At 32.1% G+C, this 19,077-nt stretch overlaps 1 protein-coding gene across 2 annotated transcripts; it reads right to left on the bottom strand.

Moving 5' to 3' along the window:
- Window positions 1-134: 134 nt before the first annotated feature.
- LOC143897506 (phospholipase B1, membrane-associated) lies at window positions 135-10,007 on the bottom strand. 2 transcript variants are annotated; one of them, XM_077406217.1, is made up of 8 exons: window positions 9,720-10,007; window positions 9,530-9,580; window positions 5,496-5,597; window positions 4,740-4,951; window positions 2,424-2,600; window positions 1,796-2,094; window positions 1,365-1,543; window positions 135-779 (listed from the first exon to the last, which is right to left on the bottom strand). In XM_077406217.1, exons 1-8 carry the CDS (start codon window positions 9,856-9,858, stop codon window positions 595-597), a joined length of 1,344 nt encoding a protein of 447 aa, XP_077262343.1. In that variant the 5' UTR covers window positions 9,859-10,007; the 3' UTR covers window positions 135-594. The 2 variants fall into 2 exon arrangements, with proteins under 2 accessions (XP_077262343.1, XP_077262344.1); XM_077406218.1 differs by lacking the exon at window positions 9,530-9,580 and having other exon boundaries at window positions 9,720-10,003.
- Window positions 10,008-19,077: the final 9,070 nt, after the last annotated feature.

The raw sequence follows: 19,077 nt of genomic DNA, 5'->3' as shown, positions 1-19,077 counted from the left end.
TCTTTCGTATTCCTATGCGGTAGACGAGGTAAGTGAGCAAGAGTGAGTGAGAGACTACAGCCGATGTTAACGATAAAACTTTGCTTCTCAAACTTGTTGACAGTGTCGTATCATATACGTATATGTAGGAAGAGAGAGAGAGAGAGAGAGAGAGAGAGAGAGAGAGAGAGAGAGAGAGAGAGAGAGAGAGAGAGAAACTTGTTTAAATATTTGTTGAAAAATTCTCTTTGAGCTATTTTTCACAAATAATATTAAAGATTAAACGCATCATTCATACCTTTTGTTTACAATATATAATCTTAAAGATATTAAATACAGTTAAATTGAAATACATTTTATATATTAAATCTGCAAAAAATTGCAGATAATAAAGTATTTCACAGATTGACATTATTTAATCTTTTATAATATTGTGGAATAATCGGCATAATACGAAATAATTTTCTATCCGTATTCTATTTTTCTACTTTAAAGAGTTAATGAATACATCATGGCATCTTGTCTACGCTTAAATAATTGGCACTGCGATTCTGTTCAAAGATTGCGACATTGTGACTATGATTGATGACCTAATAACGCTATCGATACTTTCTTTTAAGCGCCAATATTTCTCGTTCGAATCGCAGCGGCAGTTTTAGTAGAAACACTTTGTAGCTTTGAATTTAACATTGTAGTCAAATAAGGCCTCTTCGGCGTCGGGCAGCGAAATTCATAATTGTTCCATTTCATCGATTTGGCACCTACCGGTTCCAACAAATTGTTCCATAAACCGTTTGCATCTGCAAAAAAAATAGAAAATCCTGAATTATTTTCTAGATCATTTCTGTGACCAACTAAAAATATTTTTAATTAGTTAATTTTAAAGTTAGTTAATTTTAAATGAAACATATTTGAAAATTGTCACCAAATTTAAACTTTTTTAATACTAATTAAAAAATGCAACAGAGTTAAACTCGATGCTACAAAACGACTGTTGCAATTAAGCAATTTAAATTTTGGGGACTGATCAAACTAGTCAAACTGGTATAATATTACCAGTTTGACTAGTTTTCTCACATTATTACATCATTATGATATTTAGAAATGTGACCTGAGAAATTAAGTGCATCTTACGTGTTTATTTTTACATTTAGGTTAAATATATAAAAATAAAATATAAATATAAAATATAAAATATAAACATTTTAAAAATATAAAACTATAAATAAAGTGAGTTTTTAAATATAAAACTGTAAATATAAAATGTTTTTTTAAATATAAAACTATAAATAAAATGCGTTTTAAATATGTAAGATCACTGGTCAGTTTTTTAATTATTAGGTAACAAATTTCTTCTTATATAAGGAAATTCTTAATAAACTTACAAAGAGCGTTGGTCTTTTGACTAACGTGAAAACAATCGCTACTTAAATATGTCATATCGGTATACCCATCTGAAGCAAGTGGAATTTTTAAATTCACCAGGATAGGCTGAGCTACGACTGTAAAGTCATCTCTTTGGAATTCTGGATAAGTAGCGATTTCCATATCTAGCTCCTGCCACCTAAAATATATTTCCAAATTTTTAATTAATCCGCAATTTGCTTTTAACGATATAAGTAATACTTTCAATGAACCAAGCTATATAAAATTAATTTTTAATGTCGCAGATTGCCAAACACGTATTTTCTACTTAACGTCGTATCGGATTATTTAAACACAGATAACTTTGCATTAGCGAAAATAATTATATTAACATTTAATAAATAATATACTCTAGATTATTTTCCGTTTTATTTTACGTTATTACGCTTACTGTCGCATGATGTCGTAATACATAGACCTAAAACGCTGAAATGTGAGTCCAAACATGCAAGAACACTCGACTTCCGTTGTGAGGAAACAATTAAGCGATGGTCTTCCTTCACGTGTCTTGACCAAAGCTTTTAAATGCGGTGGCGGAATCAATGCCACGAAGGTTCGCGGCAAATTATCTCTTAACGTCCGCAAAGCTTGGAGTAGATCAGTTTTATGTGTTTCAAGAATTGACCAAGGCGACGGAATCCAACATATTTCAGTGCAAAAGTCATTGGATCCGATCATCAGCGAGATGAACTGCAAATTAAATTTTATTATATATATCGTCGATATATATGTTTAATAAATAAGAATGCAAAATTTTTGACAGCAACGCGAGATATTTTATTGTAAATACAGCATAATGAAAATCTCGGAAAACGTTACAAATTACAAAATTATGACAGACGATAAATAGTTCCGTCAAATTTTTATCGCGAGAAAAATCAGTTCAAAACTATAAGGCGTGATAATTAACTTAATTGCAAGCAATAAAACGTGTTCATGCGTAATGACACATTTGCTGCCCCTCTCGTTTCTCTCGCTGTTTGCAACAAATTGAATCTGTCTAGTCTAGTGCGACAAACCTTCCAATGTTTCTGCACATCTATTCTCGGATCGTTTTTAATCCTCTTGACTAATATCTCCGCCATGTAAGCCATATCCCCGGACTCAGCACCGATTTCGGCAACATTTAATTGCGATGCCTTGTGAATCGTCAAAGAGTCTCCCAATGCATATCCTATCAAATTGGGGTTGAATTCCTAATATAATGAAAATTTGTAGGTGACTAATTTGTACACGCGCACATTGTTAGATCAGCTTATCAGCTTATAACGTTTTATATTTCTTTCCTCTCCTTCCCTTCAAAATGTGATACAACTTTGTTTACCTAACTTATTGTCGGTGTCCGTCCATATGTTAACTTTTTTAATTATAAATCTGTCACAAAATCGTGAAAATCTGTCACAAAAATCATGTATTCAATCATAAACTTTCTAAGATTATTTAATATAAAATGAGAGTAGGAAGAAGAGAAATAATTTTCGGTTAGATAAAGACATTTATTAAAGTAAGGAAAGAAATTAGAGAGAGCGAATAAAGAGGTCATAATTTTAAATATTGCTCAATGATGATTATGATAACGATCTTATTAACCGATATAACGTCCTGAATTATATTAACTTTCGCTCGACATTGCTTAATATCCTGGTATTTTATTCTACAAAGTAAGGTTGTTAGCATCAACTACCTCAGAAATTTTACGAAATATAAAATTTTTATACATGGGATAAAGGGGGAATTCTCTCTTCAAAGCTCTCCTCCGCTAATTACACATCCGTCGCTCTCGCATGAGGTCACGTAGTATCCCTAATGGTGTAAAGAAAGTCAATTTTTTTTTTATTACACAATTATTACATAACAGCCTGCAAATCCAAGTGTGTTAGCTGTTTTTACACAATTCTTATCGTTTTAAATTACGTCATTTAACACGATTGAACGTATTAACTTTTAATTTAATACGATTAAACGATATTGAATGACGTAACTTAACACTTAAAGAAACGTGTAAAAAGACTTCAGTCTAATGTTATTTTTGGACGTTTATGCGTGTAAAAATAACACACTTGGATTTACAATGAGTATATTAATACGAGCTTTGAAGAAAAAATATATTTTAGGAAGATATAATGTGTAAATCACTTACACGTACAATATTGTACATCAGATATAATTGTTCATCTTTACAATGAAGAATCTGTTTCTAAAATGTCATATAATGATATTTACTATTAGTCAGGTATGATTGATGATTGTGTTGGTAATCCTCCGTTCAAAAATTAAAAGTTAGCAAATTGCAATTTTACATGCGCGCGACTGAAGATCGGAGGTAATCATTAACGAAAGTCTATAAAGAAGAGGCAGTCCAACATTGTGATGATATGTTAATGTCATGTTGAGATCCTATTGCAACAATTCTTTCTGCGTTTGTCACGTTTCTTTAAATTGTAGAACCAAAGGTGCTGCATTACGTATTACGGAGAAAATGTCGATTGCCTTGTCATTGTTTTACCGACGCGACGCTGAGAATTATGGCATATTTCAAAATTGATAATGACAAATCGTGCGTCGCGGCTCGTGCACAATTTTCGCAAAAAATTCGCGAAGAGATAAACTGTCCTAATGGTGGTGATTTTTCAAGTTATTTATGTTCATATGAGTATATATATATATATATATATATATATATTCACATCAAACAAATTGCTATTAAAAAATTATATAATGAATATGGAATTTCATGGAAATTTCTGGATTGTTACATAATCGACAATAAATTTTAAGTAGTCGAAAATTAAATTTATGAAATATATATATGCAGAAACTGAAATACATCGTGTGTTTACAAGTGCGTACGGTAACAAAAATGTTTAATGTTCTCCAATAGTGCATTTATGACTTTACATTATTACCGTACATTCACTGCAAATCCTATATAAATGTGTTATTTTAGCTGAAGCTCTTCTTTCAAAATTCTTGCCGTTTTAAATCACGTTATTTGATACGATTTAACGTATTAACTTTTAATTTAATACGATTAAACATGTTATATGACGTAATTTAACACACGAAGAAACATGTAAAATGAGCTTCAGTCAATTGTGTTATTTTAAGATGTTTATGAGTGTAAAAATGACACACTTGGATTTGCAGTGTTAATGCAAAGAATATTAGACTTTACTATAGTTTTAAAGATTTTAATTAAGATTTGATTGATTTAACTGCCATGCTTGGCTGCCATCAATATCTTAAATCTCCGTTTTCTCATATTGTTTTATGCATATTGCAATTTGTTCAATAATAAACGTTATAATGTTTGACGTAAGATTTGATTGCCTTACTTTAATGATATTGGGAAGAGTTAGGTATTGTCTCCACGTGCCTTGGCCTCCGCCAGCCGCGGTAACTCCTCTATTTTCTATGGCAACCTGGAACAGACTGCCTGCTAAGATTCCAGCTCCAGCCGTAAGAGAATCGCCCATCGCGGCAATGACATCGATATCACCCGGTCTTAGTTTATGCACCGACTTTGGCACTTTTGACGATCGACCACCTGAAATTTATTGTCAGTCGTGTAGCGCTCCTCAAGTACACGATGTTTCGCATTTCTATTATCTTTTTTATAACAATTTAATTAATTGTACAACTTTCAATCGACTATTCTTCAATGAAAACGTCGACATATGCGTTCTTATTAGCGATTGAGATAAAATCACACTCTTCAGTTACATAAACCTTGTTTTGCAATAAAATTTTAATTTGTTATACATATAAGATTCTTGTTATTAATATATGTGACATTGAAAAATAAAAATTGCAATGAAATAATTATGTGCGACGATTTTGCTAAAAGAAAAATTCAAGTTAGCCAAACATGAGACGTATATAGACATCAAAAGTATTGAACTAGGAATAAAATGCTTTACTTTTTAAGAAAAACCATTGACATGTAAAGAAGCTTCACAATTCTTAATGACTGTTTTTAATAATTTAAGATGTATAGTACTATAATTATAAAAAGACAAGACAATTATGACCAAAGGAACAATTATCGATAGGGAAATAAGAAACGGTAATAATTTCCTTTTCTATAATACCTGTTACATTACAAGGGAACGGAACATTGTCGGGAATAATTTTTTGCATTTTGTTTGCGTCTCTTGCTGCTCGTAGATACCTTTCCTCTATTCCTGTCCTACCTGCAAGAGTAACAAGGTATACGTTACATTTTACAGAGAAATTAATACCTACATATGGTCATACGTACGGCCATAAATTTTGTTCTTAAGAAAAATGGATTTAGTTTATAATCAAAATATAAAGCAGTATGAAATGTATACTCGTTTTATTGAATTAATTAATTACAATAAAAGAATAATCATAACTATTAAAAATATTTATCTTTTACTTTTACAAATGTTTTCAAATAATCGGACTTTAAACACTCACAGTATGCAGAACCTTGACGTTGTTATATTCACCAGAATAGCCCTATTTTTTTACTATCATTAAAAATTTTTTTATTACAAATGTCGCGCATTTGTAATAGGAAAATTATTGTTATTGTTTTAATGTTCTTGTGCAGCTTTTTTACTACAATAGTATACCTGCTCAACGACAATATAACGACAACTGTCGTTAAGAAATCAGCCTTCAATACCTTGATATAAGATTTAAAACAAGTTTTTTCATCTAAAAATAGTGTTGATACTCATTGTTTTGCCGCAAGAGTTTAAGCTAGATCGTTTGAAGAAATTTGTAAAACTATGCAATGGACATTAGAGTTCGATCAAAAACTCGGTTTTGGTTTCGTCCAGTTTCGGCCAAAAATCGAAGTTTTGGTTGGGTTTCAGTTTCGACCAAAAGATAGTTTTGAACGTAGCCGAACTGTTTATTTTTAACAGATTTTCCAAAAACTTGTTTTGAAAAAAATTTTTTTATTTTCTGTTTAGAAATTTTGTTATTATGGATATAATATGATTGTGATACTATACGGATGGTATATAGCATACTATAGGTATATAGGTTGTGATAATAGGATTGTAATAGTAGCATTATGATAATATGTGTAATTATTATTTTGATAATTAAATTATGATATTTATAAAGAAAAAGTACGAGGGTTATTCGAGTCAAACCGAGACTTTGGACAAGATATAAAACTAATGCGATCGCGACGAGATTTTTTATAGTGGTAAGTGGCAAGTGAGATTTTATCATCGGTATGCGGCGCTCTTTTTGCGTCAATTGATAATTATTATGCAAAATGTCGGACAACAGTGTTAACTCATATATGGAACAGCGAATTATTATGAAGTTGTTTGTGAATAATAAAGGTGTGAAACCAGCGAACATTTACAAGAGACTTAAAGACAGCACAGTACGATGTTTCATCTTTTCGGACCTTTATAAAAAACTTCTTGGGAGGCTAGTATTTTAAAACTGACGACAAGGTAAAACACGCTGTCCAATCCCGGCTCCGGCGTGCAGACAAATTATTCTGTCCTACTGGTATCCAGGCATTATATAGTGAAACACTGTGAATTTATGTAATTTGATAATCTGATTTCAAATACAAGAATTATGCGATTAAAAAAAAAAAAGCAAAAGCAGCTTGCTGCAATAAACACAGAAAAATATTTACCAAAACGAACAGAAATACCGTCGCTAAATAATGATAAAGTACAGAATAATGCGATCCTAAATGTAATGCGGTACGTGCATCGAATTATACCGGACAGAACAATGAATTATGCAGAAGAGCACCTAAACAAAATAGGAAGGAGTATCGCGGAGACGCGAGTTACATTCGTTTGCCGCGTTTACCGGAAAGAAAATCGCTTCCTTCAGACTACGTCGTACACACTGTACGCATATTCATTATTATTTCTTTTTTAATCAAAATTAGCCAGCAAAAAACACGGAATAAGCTTACACAATCATACATCAATATAGAATCTCGATATCTATTTGAAATATCTTCCGTGACAAAAAAAAACTCAACAAGTATCGCCTAAATGCGCAAATAAAATAGAACTTAATAATTATCATTAGATAATCATTAGGTAATCTTACAATACAACGCGCAAATTACATATATTCTTGAAAAATCATACCGTACCGTATCTTTGCAGCTTCGTATGTATTCACATATTTAAATGATAGTTTAATTGTTCAAAGCGCTTTTATCTATTCGGAAAAATCAAGATAATTACGTACGCGTTTTATTTTCAATGCAAATGCATGACATGTTGTGGAAGCATAAGTCAATAGGGGTATTCAAATAAGTTAAAGTTTAACGGTTTGACAGGTTATGTCGGATTAAAGTCGGGTAAAAAGTTAATTTTTAAACTTTTAACCCAAAAATTAACGTGATAGGTTAATAAGTCACTTATGTATTTTGCATAACTTTAAAGAGTAGCGCGCCCAAAGTTAATTAATTAACTTTTTATACTCGACTTTAACCCGACATAACCTGTCAAACCGTTAAACTTTAACTTATTTGAATACCCCTACTGTATACCATTCGTATTGTCTCGCGTGTCGTATCCTCCAATATCGTATCTGTATAATAAGACAGCTCGCGGCAACACGCATGATTTGTCACGCGTAGAGGTTTTAACCGACACTGGCTATCAATTAAAATGTCGCGCATTTGTAATAGGAAAACAGAAAAATTACCTTTCAACATGAGTCAATAAAAATTACCTGTAATAATAATAATAATAATAGGGTGTGTACCGATTACATTAAGGAAAAGAATCACGATTATGTGTGTGTAAAATATTAAAAAATACGATTGTCAAAACGTATATATATATATATAAAAAAAGTCGTGAAAATATATTAAATATCTTACTTCTCGTGCATAATTTTTATTTTTTTGTCAATTTTGGAGTCTCCTTATAAATTAGTTTAATATCAATTATCTTTTAATTATAGTCATATTAAAGTAATGTCCATCTATAATAAAATTAGTTAAGAATAAAAAAATTTTATAATTTATATCATTCTTCTAAACACTGCAAAATCAAGTGTGTTATTTTAACTGAAGCTATTCTTACACATTTCTTGTCATTTTAAATTACGTCGTTCAACACGATTGAACGTATTAACTTTTAATTTAATACGATTAAACGTATTAATTTAACACGCGACAAAACACGTAAAACGAGCTTCAGTCAATGTGTCATTTTTAGACGTTTATACGTGTAGAAATAATACACTTGGATTTACAGTGAAGTTTAATTCGCGAGAAGATTTTCTTCTTCTTCCATGCTTGTAATTCAAAAATTCTTGAATCTTCAGCGTTTTCGCTAAGAAATTATCGAAAAATAATTGAAGAATCTGTAAAAAATATTGCCTGAGAGAAATAAAATTGGTATGTATATGTTTTTTTGTTACATTTATTTCATTTATTATGCTTATAGTATATTAGTTATATTATACGCTTACTATATTTCGCTTAAAATGTCACAGAGTATCTTCGTAGAATCTGACAAGTGCCAAATAGTATTAACTAGGTGTCAATTAGTGTCTGTTTGAACATTTTTCAAGGCTTTATTGATGCTAACGCGCATGATCATTTATTATGCGAGTTCAAAAAACATTTTTATTTTATTCAACTTGTACACTCAAATTATCATAAAGTTAAATATGTCAACACTCACTATATCGGCGGTAACAGACAAATAAGAATATACCTATATTGGCGTAATGTGTACAATGCATGAAAAGACTGTCTTGCAATTTCTGACGATTATATCTTTGAGAAAATTGTTTTTCTAAATTGTAATAATACTTCATTTCTAATTAACTATCAAATTATTCACACGAAATTTTAAATGTACACATATCATTTGCGTGAGTAACCACGTTAAACTGCGACTTAGTAAAATATACATGTCTATTGCATATACATAAGTATTTTTAAACGAGATTTTTTGCTTTCTAAGATTTATTATAATAAATTTATAATAAATTTGAACATATTTTATATGTGCGGATTTGTATAAAGTCTGAAAATTTTCTTATATGAAATGGAAAGAAACGCGTAACGCGTATTACATTTTTTGCTTTTACGGAAAATATAGCTCTCGCTGCAAAAAAGTTACTTAATATAGTAGCTAACCTTTTTTTTCCGGCGTGTTCTTACGTGGAGACAACGTCAAATGGACTATGCCTGTGGTTTTAATTTTATATCAAAGGAGGAATTGGAAAATTCCAGCACTATAATAAAATAACAGTGCGACTAGCGAGAAAAATATAAATTCTTTCGTACAACGGTATGAATAACGTATTACTGGTTGACATATACGTACCGAAAGCATCGAAAGTCCAATTTCGAAAGGCACGGAGGAGCATGATGTTAAAGGGCGTATCAAGAGCGCTCCTTCTATCCGATGCCATCACGGATATATGCAGCAAAACGCAATAGAACTGCCACCACTTCCAGCACATTGTTCTTCGGGGTGCGGACAATGAGCCAGAAGTCGCTTGGCTTTGACGGCGCCGCGTTCACACCCGAACTGTAAAACTTGGTGTTTTGCAGCAGAAGAACGTGTTGCACCGTCCGAGATCGGAGTATCCAATGATCCATCGTGGAGTCGAACCTGCAAAGAAAAAGGCTCGGATGCAGTGGAAGATCCGAGACCTTGATCGCCGCCGCCGTCTGTCTATCGGAGGCAAGGCCACTTTGTTTGTCGCCGCAAAAAACAATAAACCGTGAATAATTTGAGATTTCAGAATACTGCTAATAAACTGAAGACTATTTTTCGATGTCCTCGTAGAAGATTGAGGAATAATTTGATAGTCGTGATAGTTGGTGTCAGAATAATCAATTAGCGTATATTTTATGTAAGACGCGGATTTCTACGATATATTTAAGTAACACGTATACACGTAAAATGTAATGAAAATTATTAACTCATAATTCTGGTATAATATTGACTACAAAAATGCTGTAGTGAATGTAGGTATCTTATACACTGTGTTTTGTATATATAAGAATAGATGAAAATTGTGTTGAGAAAACTGTATGTCAATCCCGAATACGGCGTGTATTAGGTAACTAAAAGAAAATAGCTATCAGTAGATTTCCATTAAAGGCTAATCTTCTTTCGCAAAGATGGAGTTGCCTTGAGCATGAATTCAGCGAATGTTTTTCCCATAAAAGAAAAATCAATCTCATTTATCGATTTGCAGATAGAAACTCATAAATAAGTATTTCGCGTTAAAAACGTAAACAAGTTTATCACAGCAATGTAAAGCAAAAAATTTTATTTACATTTTAATTTTCTGGGCACTTTCGCTATTTGATGTAGATCGAAAGGCGTACGTGTCATCGTGATCGTGAGACACCGTAGCAATAAAAATTATTTTCATTTCTGTGTTTATTAAACAATTTTTCTATCTACAGTAAAATTGCCTTTTTTGTCTCACAATCAGCTCAACGACTCGCTGTAAAGCACGCGTCGCGACTTATTTTAATGTGCAACGTGCGCAATGCATCAATAAAGCGCGTTGAATGAATTGTAAGAAAAAATTGTTTCTTTCTCTTCATTAAAATACACATACATACATTCACACACATGCACGCAAATTATGCTTTGAAAATTCGACATTAATCTCGAATGTGGTGTAGATTTCTAAGAAAACCATCCGAGCTATTTATAATTTTATTAAGTATGTTTGAAAATAGAAACATATTTAAAACTAAATAATTAGAATTGATAAATAAGATCTTTGCGCGTTTATATGAACTTAAATAGCCAAAAGTACAACAGATCTTGCAATGCTGTTAGCACAAAAAGGCAGCAAAACTGATGCCAGAAATTTCTCGTATTCATCATATTTCGACGTCGGCAGAAATACTGTAGCAAATTGTTATTACTTATATAATAAATTTCTATAATGTGTCACAAGTAATATACTCGTATTATTTGCATATTATTCAGTCGAAAAGTATGTTAACGCTGACATTACGTTTCGTGTTTTATTCACGATTCCAATGAAAGATGATGATAGATTAAATTTACCATATTAATTTTAGCATCTGACATTTAATCCATGATCTTTGATTGGAGTCATAAATAATAAGATACAAGATATAGTGTCCAGCATTAAAATATTATATATTTGATTGAATAATATTCAAATAATATATGTTACTTGTGACATAATACACTGCAATTGTACATATTATATTGTTTGGATAAACATCTGGAAATCTTGGAAAATATTAGATGGGTTATCCTTTTCGAGAGGATGCATTAAGCGTTAACATACAGAGTCCCGAATGCATCTAGTTACGGCATTGCTCAAGGTATTCAGCTTCTTGATTACCGATGCAGTACAGACAGCACGCAGCACTCTGATGATGTTTGATGTGTAACGAGCACCTTACATTCGTAGCTATTCATTTTTCAAATACATATGTGATCTACAATTTCGTATCGTTAACTTATGTAATCTATTTTACATATTTTTCTCGCATATCTAAAGCGGCGTATCATACTATTGTGTTACGTACACGTTGGTTTTATTGGAAAAATAAATTAATCAAGAGAGACATGAATACTGTGAAGACAAACGCAACTTTAACATTAAATTAAAATAAAAATTTTTTTTTATTAAATTAAAACAAAATATAAAAGTAACAGAAATAATTAATCAACAAATTACGAAACAATTAAAAATGTAGAGATATTAGAGATTATTATTATTATTTTTTTTTATTTAGGATAATGATTCCCTTCTCGGGATACATGTTCTATGTTTTGCTTAAATCATGTTTCACATCTACACCTTTTCTATATTAATTTCTACACTCATTTCTTGTCTCTTCAGTTTTTCCCTCTCTTTCCTTTTATTGTACAATTTCAGCATCTATTCTATTCCTTTCACGTCTTTTGCCATTATAAATTCTTCGCTCGGATTGGCTGCTCTTGATTCCGGGCATTCCCTTAGTATGTGGTCGCAGGATTCCTCTCTTTCTTCACACAACCTGCACATTTTCTTGTTTTCCTCCTCCCAGTGTCTATTACCTTTCCATTCGTTTCCGCATCTGAATCTTGCGATTGTTTTCATCTTTATGCCTTTTCCTTTACACTCCAAATATTTCGCGTTTTCACTTGTTTTCCACCTGTTGTATTCCTTCGTTGATTTCGATCTCTCCATCTTCTTTCCTCTCTCTTCCAATTTTTTCTCTTTGTAGTTGGTTGGTCCATTCTTCTGTCGTGTTTTTTCCCTGTTCCTCTCTCTTGCTTCTCTTATCCACTGGTTTAATTCGCCCTCCTCGTAAAACGTCTGCATCTTTCTGCCCCATTGTGTCTCCTCCCATATTCTATATTGCTAATTTCTTTTCTGCATTCTCTCAGTATTTCGTTGTCAGTCATTCCTTTTATTTTCTCTTGGTATTTTAGTGCTCTTTCTCCAGCTTCTAGACTGATTTGTGTTCTATCTTTGTTTTTTCTCTGACTATATAGCCTGGCGTGCATCTATCTAAGCCTAATATCCATCTTATGTATCTTTCTTGAAGTGCTTCTATCTCCTTCCATTCTTTCCATCGCCATATCTCTACTTTGTATAAGAGTATGCTTTCGATCATGACATTAAACATCATCATTTTCCTGTCAAGGTCTCCTCCAAATTTCCTTTCACCTATCCCCCAAATCTGTGCCACGGCTGCTGCTGCTTTTCTTACTACATCTTTTATGTGTGCTTCATCGGTGTTGCATTTCTTAAATGTAAATCCCAGGTATTTAAACTCCTTGACTTTTTTTATCTCTTGTTGTCCTTCCATTTCCAGTTTTTTTCTTGTTTAATTCTCTCTTTCTTACAAAAAACCAACACATTTTGGATTTATCTACATTTAAAGTCAGTTCCTTTTCTTCTAAATATCTTTCTAGGTTTTTCAGCATTTTCTTCATTTCTCTTTCCGTCTTCGCCATCATCGCTAGGTCGTCTGCGTGCGCCAAGGTTATATTCTCCTTCTTCCCAGTCTTACGCCTCTGTTCTGTCTTTTCTTTAGAAAGTCCTCCACGTCCGCGATAAATGTTATGAACGGGAGTGGGCTCAGTGGGCATCCTTGATTATTATTATTATTTAAGTTGACTTAATTTAACTTTTTGTTACTTTTCTTGAAATTAAGGCTCCTTGTAAGACACGTTGAAATTTCTTGTATGGTATTTCCAAATAAAAAGATATTTGCACAAAATAACACTTCAGATCACTTGAAAAATACTCCGAGTTCTATCCATTTCCCCTAACAGTCAATAAACAATCGGAAAATGATTATAATACGAAGCTTAACTATGCACGTTTAGGCGCCTGCGCATAAGCCTTTAGGCTTTGCATTACATTCATTTTATCACCGTTTATATTAAGCAGGGACCAGGAGCCTCAAGATATGTTACATAAATCTGTAGAAACAATTAAATTATTCATAAAGTTTAAAAAAATTGCTTATCTCACAACTCTCATCAATTCTTTAATCAATCAAACTGATTTTCAATGATTCCTTTCACCAAGGATCTATGAATCATGTCATGCGACGTGATCACTTATCTTCTGTTGCATTTTTCTGCCATGTATAAATCGCTTACACGACGTGCCGCGAGATTGCGACAGTCGCAAAACCAGTAATGTTGTCGGCATTCACTGGAATATGTATTACGATTTTTATGTTAACAACAATATCTCAATGATGTTTCATTGATGTTTCTTTACAGTTTAATTATAATTTTTATATTTTATCTCTGTTACTTTTTTTTGTCCAATACCGTAAAGAAAAACCAAACTTTAATGTGACATTTAATTAAGATAAGAATTTTTTTGATCACCCAGTGGATTATCACTCCGAGAGGGTATATAAAACGCAAAAATGCCAGGGTATTCAGTGTTCTTTTCTCGCGCATAATCACGCGGGTAGGATGATAACGTTCAGAATAGAGCGGTCTCTGCTTCTGATTGTCTTTTTAATTCGCAAATTAATAAATTAAAAATTAAACGTTTGACTAAAAATAGCTAACAAATTATTGGAGCGTGAAAGAATCACTATCCTAATGATGCGCGGATGGGGTAATAATGAACGATCGTTCACTGATGTTGTTCGATTATTTAATGACACGTATCCGAATCGTCAATTTAATAAGTTCACTCTATTTTGAAAACAATACGACGTTTCAAGATACTGTATATAGCGTAAAAAATCGCTTTAGGTTAGGCAGACTATCGTCTGCAACTAACGATGAGAAACAACTTCATATTTTGCAGAGTTTAATTGAAAATTGCAAAAGAAATTAATTTATTTTCGCCTAAATACTAATTTTCACGTAACTAGAAATTTTTCTCTGTCGAGTTACCTGTAATGTGTAATTCACTTTTATCTAAATATTATTTTTTACATAATTAGTAATTCCTTGTGTCACTAACTACTAATTTGCTAGTTCAATAAAAATTTAGGTAAATATGTAGTATTACGGCATTCTCTTCGATTCCTTTAAAATTTTCAAATTTTGTGTATTTTGGGTAGTAAACAAGATTCTCAGAAGGAAAATTAAAAATGTCGAGGCTGCTATATACAGTGTTTAAACGGAAAAGGTTTAAAGTTCACTAGTGTGCTTGTCGAAATTTTGCGCACTCACGGACGTTGCATGTCAAAACAGCTCTTGCACACTTTACTCAACTCAATAGAAATATTTGAAATTATTATTTACTTTATTTCTTTGTACACTGTTCGCAATACTGACGAATATCAGGATGACAATTTGGCAGCCTTGACATTTTGGCTTTAGGATTTTTGTTTCCAAACAATCTCAGGAATCTACCCTTAAGAGTTGATCCGGTCTTTACGGTACACCCAGTATATTTTGCTTCTTACTATTAGATCATATGTTATTTACAACTTCGTTCAATTACATATTTTAAAATTATAATCTTTGTTAAAGTAGAGAATATAGTAGAAAGCATAAGTACAGAGTATTTTCTGCTTTAACCAAAAGCACAAACTGTTTTCTGCTTTAATTATGATCCTTTAAATTTTTTTATCCAAAACAGCACTACAAATCCAAGTGCGTTATTTTAGGTGAAGCTCTTTTTACACATTTCTAAATGTTTTAAATCACGTCATTTAACACGATTAAAAGAACTAACTTTTAATGTAATACGATTAAAAGTATTAAATGACGTAATTTAACACATAAAGAAATATGTAAAAAGAGCTTCAGTCTAATGTGTTATTTTTAGATGTTTATGCGTGTAAAAATAACAAACTTGGATTTGCAGTGTTATTGCAACGAGTATTAGACTTTACTATATAATTTTAAAGATTTTAATTAAATTTTATTGATTTAACTGCCATGATTGGCCGCCATCAATATCTTAAATCTCCATCTCTCGTATTTGTCTTGCATGCTAAGATTTGTTCGATAATAAACGTTATAACGTTGTAAGATTTGATTGCCTTACTTTAATGATATTGGGAAGAGTTAGGTATTGTCTCCACGTGCCTTGGCTTCCGCCAGCCGCGGTAACTCCTCTATTTTCTATGACAGTCTGGAGCAGACTCCCTGCAAAGATTCCAGCTCCAGTCGTAAGAGAATCGCTTATCGCGGCAATGACATCGATATCACCCGGTCTTAATTTATGCACCGACTTTGGCACTTTTGACGATCGACTATCTGAAATTATTGTCAGTCATAGCACTTCTCAAGTACACGTTGTTTCGTATTTCTATTATCTTTTTTATAACAATTTAATTAATTGTACAACTTTGAATCGACTATTCTTAAATGAAAACGTCGACATATACGTTCTTATTAGCGATTGAGATAAAATCACACTCTTTAGTTACATAAACCTTGTTTTGTAATGGAATTTTAATTCGTTATACATATAAGATTCTTATTATTATATATAATATTGAAAAACAAAAATTTCAATGAAATAATTATGTGCGACGATTTTGCTAAAAGAAAAATTCAAGTTAGCCAAACATGAGACGTATATATAGACACCAAAAATAATTGAACCAAGGAATAAAATGCCTTACTTTTTAAGAAAAACCATTGACATGTAAAGAAGCTTCACAATTTTTAATAACTGTATTTTTAACGCAGATGTGTAGTATTAATTATAAAGAGACAAGACAATTATGACCTGCAGAGGAACAATTATTTATCGATAAGGAAATAGGAAATGATAAAATAGATTTCTTTTTCTACCTGTCACATTACAAGGGAACGGAACATTGTCGGGAATAATTTCTTGCGTTTTATTTGCGTTTCTTACTGCTTGTAGATACCTTCTCCATTCCTGTCTTACCTGCAAAAAATTGTATACCTTACAATTTACAGAGAAATTAGTACCTACATACGGTCATACAGAAATAAATTTTGTTCTTAAGAAAAATATAAATTTAGTTTATAATTAAAATATAAAGCAATTATGAAATTTATACTTGTTTTATTGAATTAATTAATTACAATAAAAGAATAATCATAACTATTAGAAATGTTCATGTTTTACTTTTACAAATTTTTTCAAATGATCGGGCTTTAAACGCTCACAGCATGCAGAATCTTGACATTGTTATCTTTACCAGAATAGCTCTATTTTTTAATGATAATAAAATTATCGTTATCGTTTTAGTGTCCTTGTGCAGCTTTTTTATTATATATATATAATATACCTGCTCAACGAGAGAGAGAGACAATATAAGGACACCTGTCGATAAAAGATCGGCCTTCAATATGAGATTTAAGGTAGTTCTGTCGGTACACGTATCAACTAAAAGTTTCGTCTCCAGTAGACAGGGAGATTCAACACTTATTTCAATGCTACCCGAGCGACACTTTTGACTGAATCTATACAGTCCGAACCTGTTCACATAGAAACAGCTCATGTATGAATACACCACTACTACACTTACGAAGCGGCGCGTTAATCGTGGCAATATCGCATTTCTGTCCCTTTTGAATAATGTCAGATTAAGTTCGTTTGAAAAGTCGGTTTATCAAGAAAAAAAATCTTGATAAACGAAAAAAAGCCGTTGCATAAAAAGCAATGTGCATAACAAATGCTGCTAAATGTGAACAGGTGCCACATAATCTCACCGAAAAATTACAAACATTTCAATTTGAGAGCAGACGTGTTACTGATTCTTTGCAAAGTGATATCTTTGAAACTAAACGGTGAAAAAGTTAATTCTTTTTAAAATAATCTCACACTCATGTTTTATACCCTACTGTTTTTTTTTTATTAAAATCGTATAAGATCCATTCTATCGTTATATATTAAAATGTGATGAAAGTGCCATCTTCCGCGTGGTGTGTATAGGGCGCAAGCACAAAAAATGCTATTTTTAATTAATAAACTAGACGGTGAATCGCGACTTTGAAATTTCGTAATTGATACATATTAACTCCGTCTACATATTAAAATTTCAAAAAATTCGTAAAAAGAGTGAAAAACAAGTTTTTTTATTATAAAATATAGTCCAAGAGCTGACGACACTTTTGGCCAAGTGATTTTATAAATCATGATTTTCCGTTATAACCTGCGTGAACGACTCTCCTTCGATAATCCGACCACCTGCTGGCCGTACTTAGGGGGGTTGAGAAGTACGTAGGTGAGAAAAAAAAACGGATTTTCAAGTCATAGTATAAGTTTTAATTTTTATCGGATATTGATAATTAATCACTCAGGAACATGCAAATAAATTGCCAGTTCGATTGCTCGGGGGGAATTAGTCGCCCAGGGGCTTAATGAAAAATAATTAAAAGTAATTATTTTCAAGTCATACTATAAAAGCTGGGTTTTTTTTACTAACAAGAGTAACAAGTATAGTGCTAACACATACCACCCAAAAAAAGCCAAGTAAAAATTTTGGTGGCAACATCTCTAAAAAAATTATTGAAAATGCACAAAGCCGGCGGAAAGGTCTGACGGTTATATCCGGCTATTAAGTTATTAACCACCATAACTTTAATTTCATTATTCTCTTATTATTACTCTTATTTCTCTTATTATATTATTTAACTTAGCTATTTATTTGATAACAATACTAATTTTTCTTCAACTGTAAATAGTCAAGTATTACGACAACTAATTATTTCTAAACACTTGGCTGGAAGATATTGTCTTATCCTCCCTCAGCCTTGCGTCTAAGATCTCGGAGCAATTTCTAGCATCGTGGACACAAGGCTTCACAGTCCAGACCTCGCTCTGAGCAATTTTCATCTTTACGGACCTTAAGAAAACTTCTTGGGAGGTCAGCAATTTAGAACTGACAACGAAGTAAAACACGCTGTCCGATCCTGGCTCCGGCGTACAGACAAATGTTTTTGTGCCACTGGTATCCAGGCATTAGTGAAACACTGTGGCAAGTGCATAAATGTAACAGAAGACTATTGTAAAATATCGAAAAATAATTTATAGTTTTTATTTCTATAAATGCGTTCCATTTGCGTTATTTCGTACCAAGTCCCGATTTGACTTGAACGACTTTTGTATATAGTATATATGTGCGTATACATATGGCCCTTCTAGGATTTTCATGAAAATTTCGATTTTCAGTTTTCGGTTTCGGTTTTGGCCAAAATTGACACATAACCGAATATCAAGTCGGTTTCGGTCGAAATTAAAAAAGATTGTTTCGGTCGGACTCTAGTGGATATG

Source organism: Temnothorax americanus, unplaced genomic scaffold (genome assembly GCF_048541705.1).
Source record: "Temnothorax americanus isolate GAGA-0224 unplaced genomic scaffold, ASM4854170v1 Scaffold20, whole genome shotgun sequence".
In the NCBI taxonomy this organism is placed as follows: domain Eukaryota; kingdom Metazoa; phylum Arthropoda; class Insecta; order Hymenoptera; family Formicidae; genus Temnothorax; species Temnothorax americanus.
Note: the sequence above shows the minus strand (reverse complement) of the source record. Positions and strands in the feature narration are given on the sequence as shown.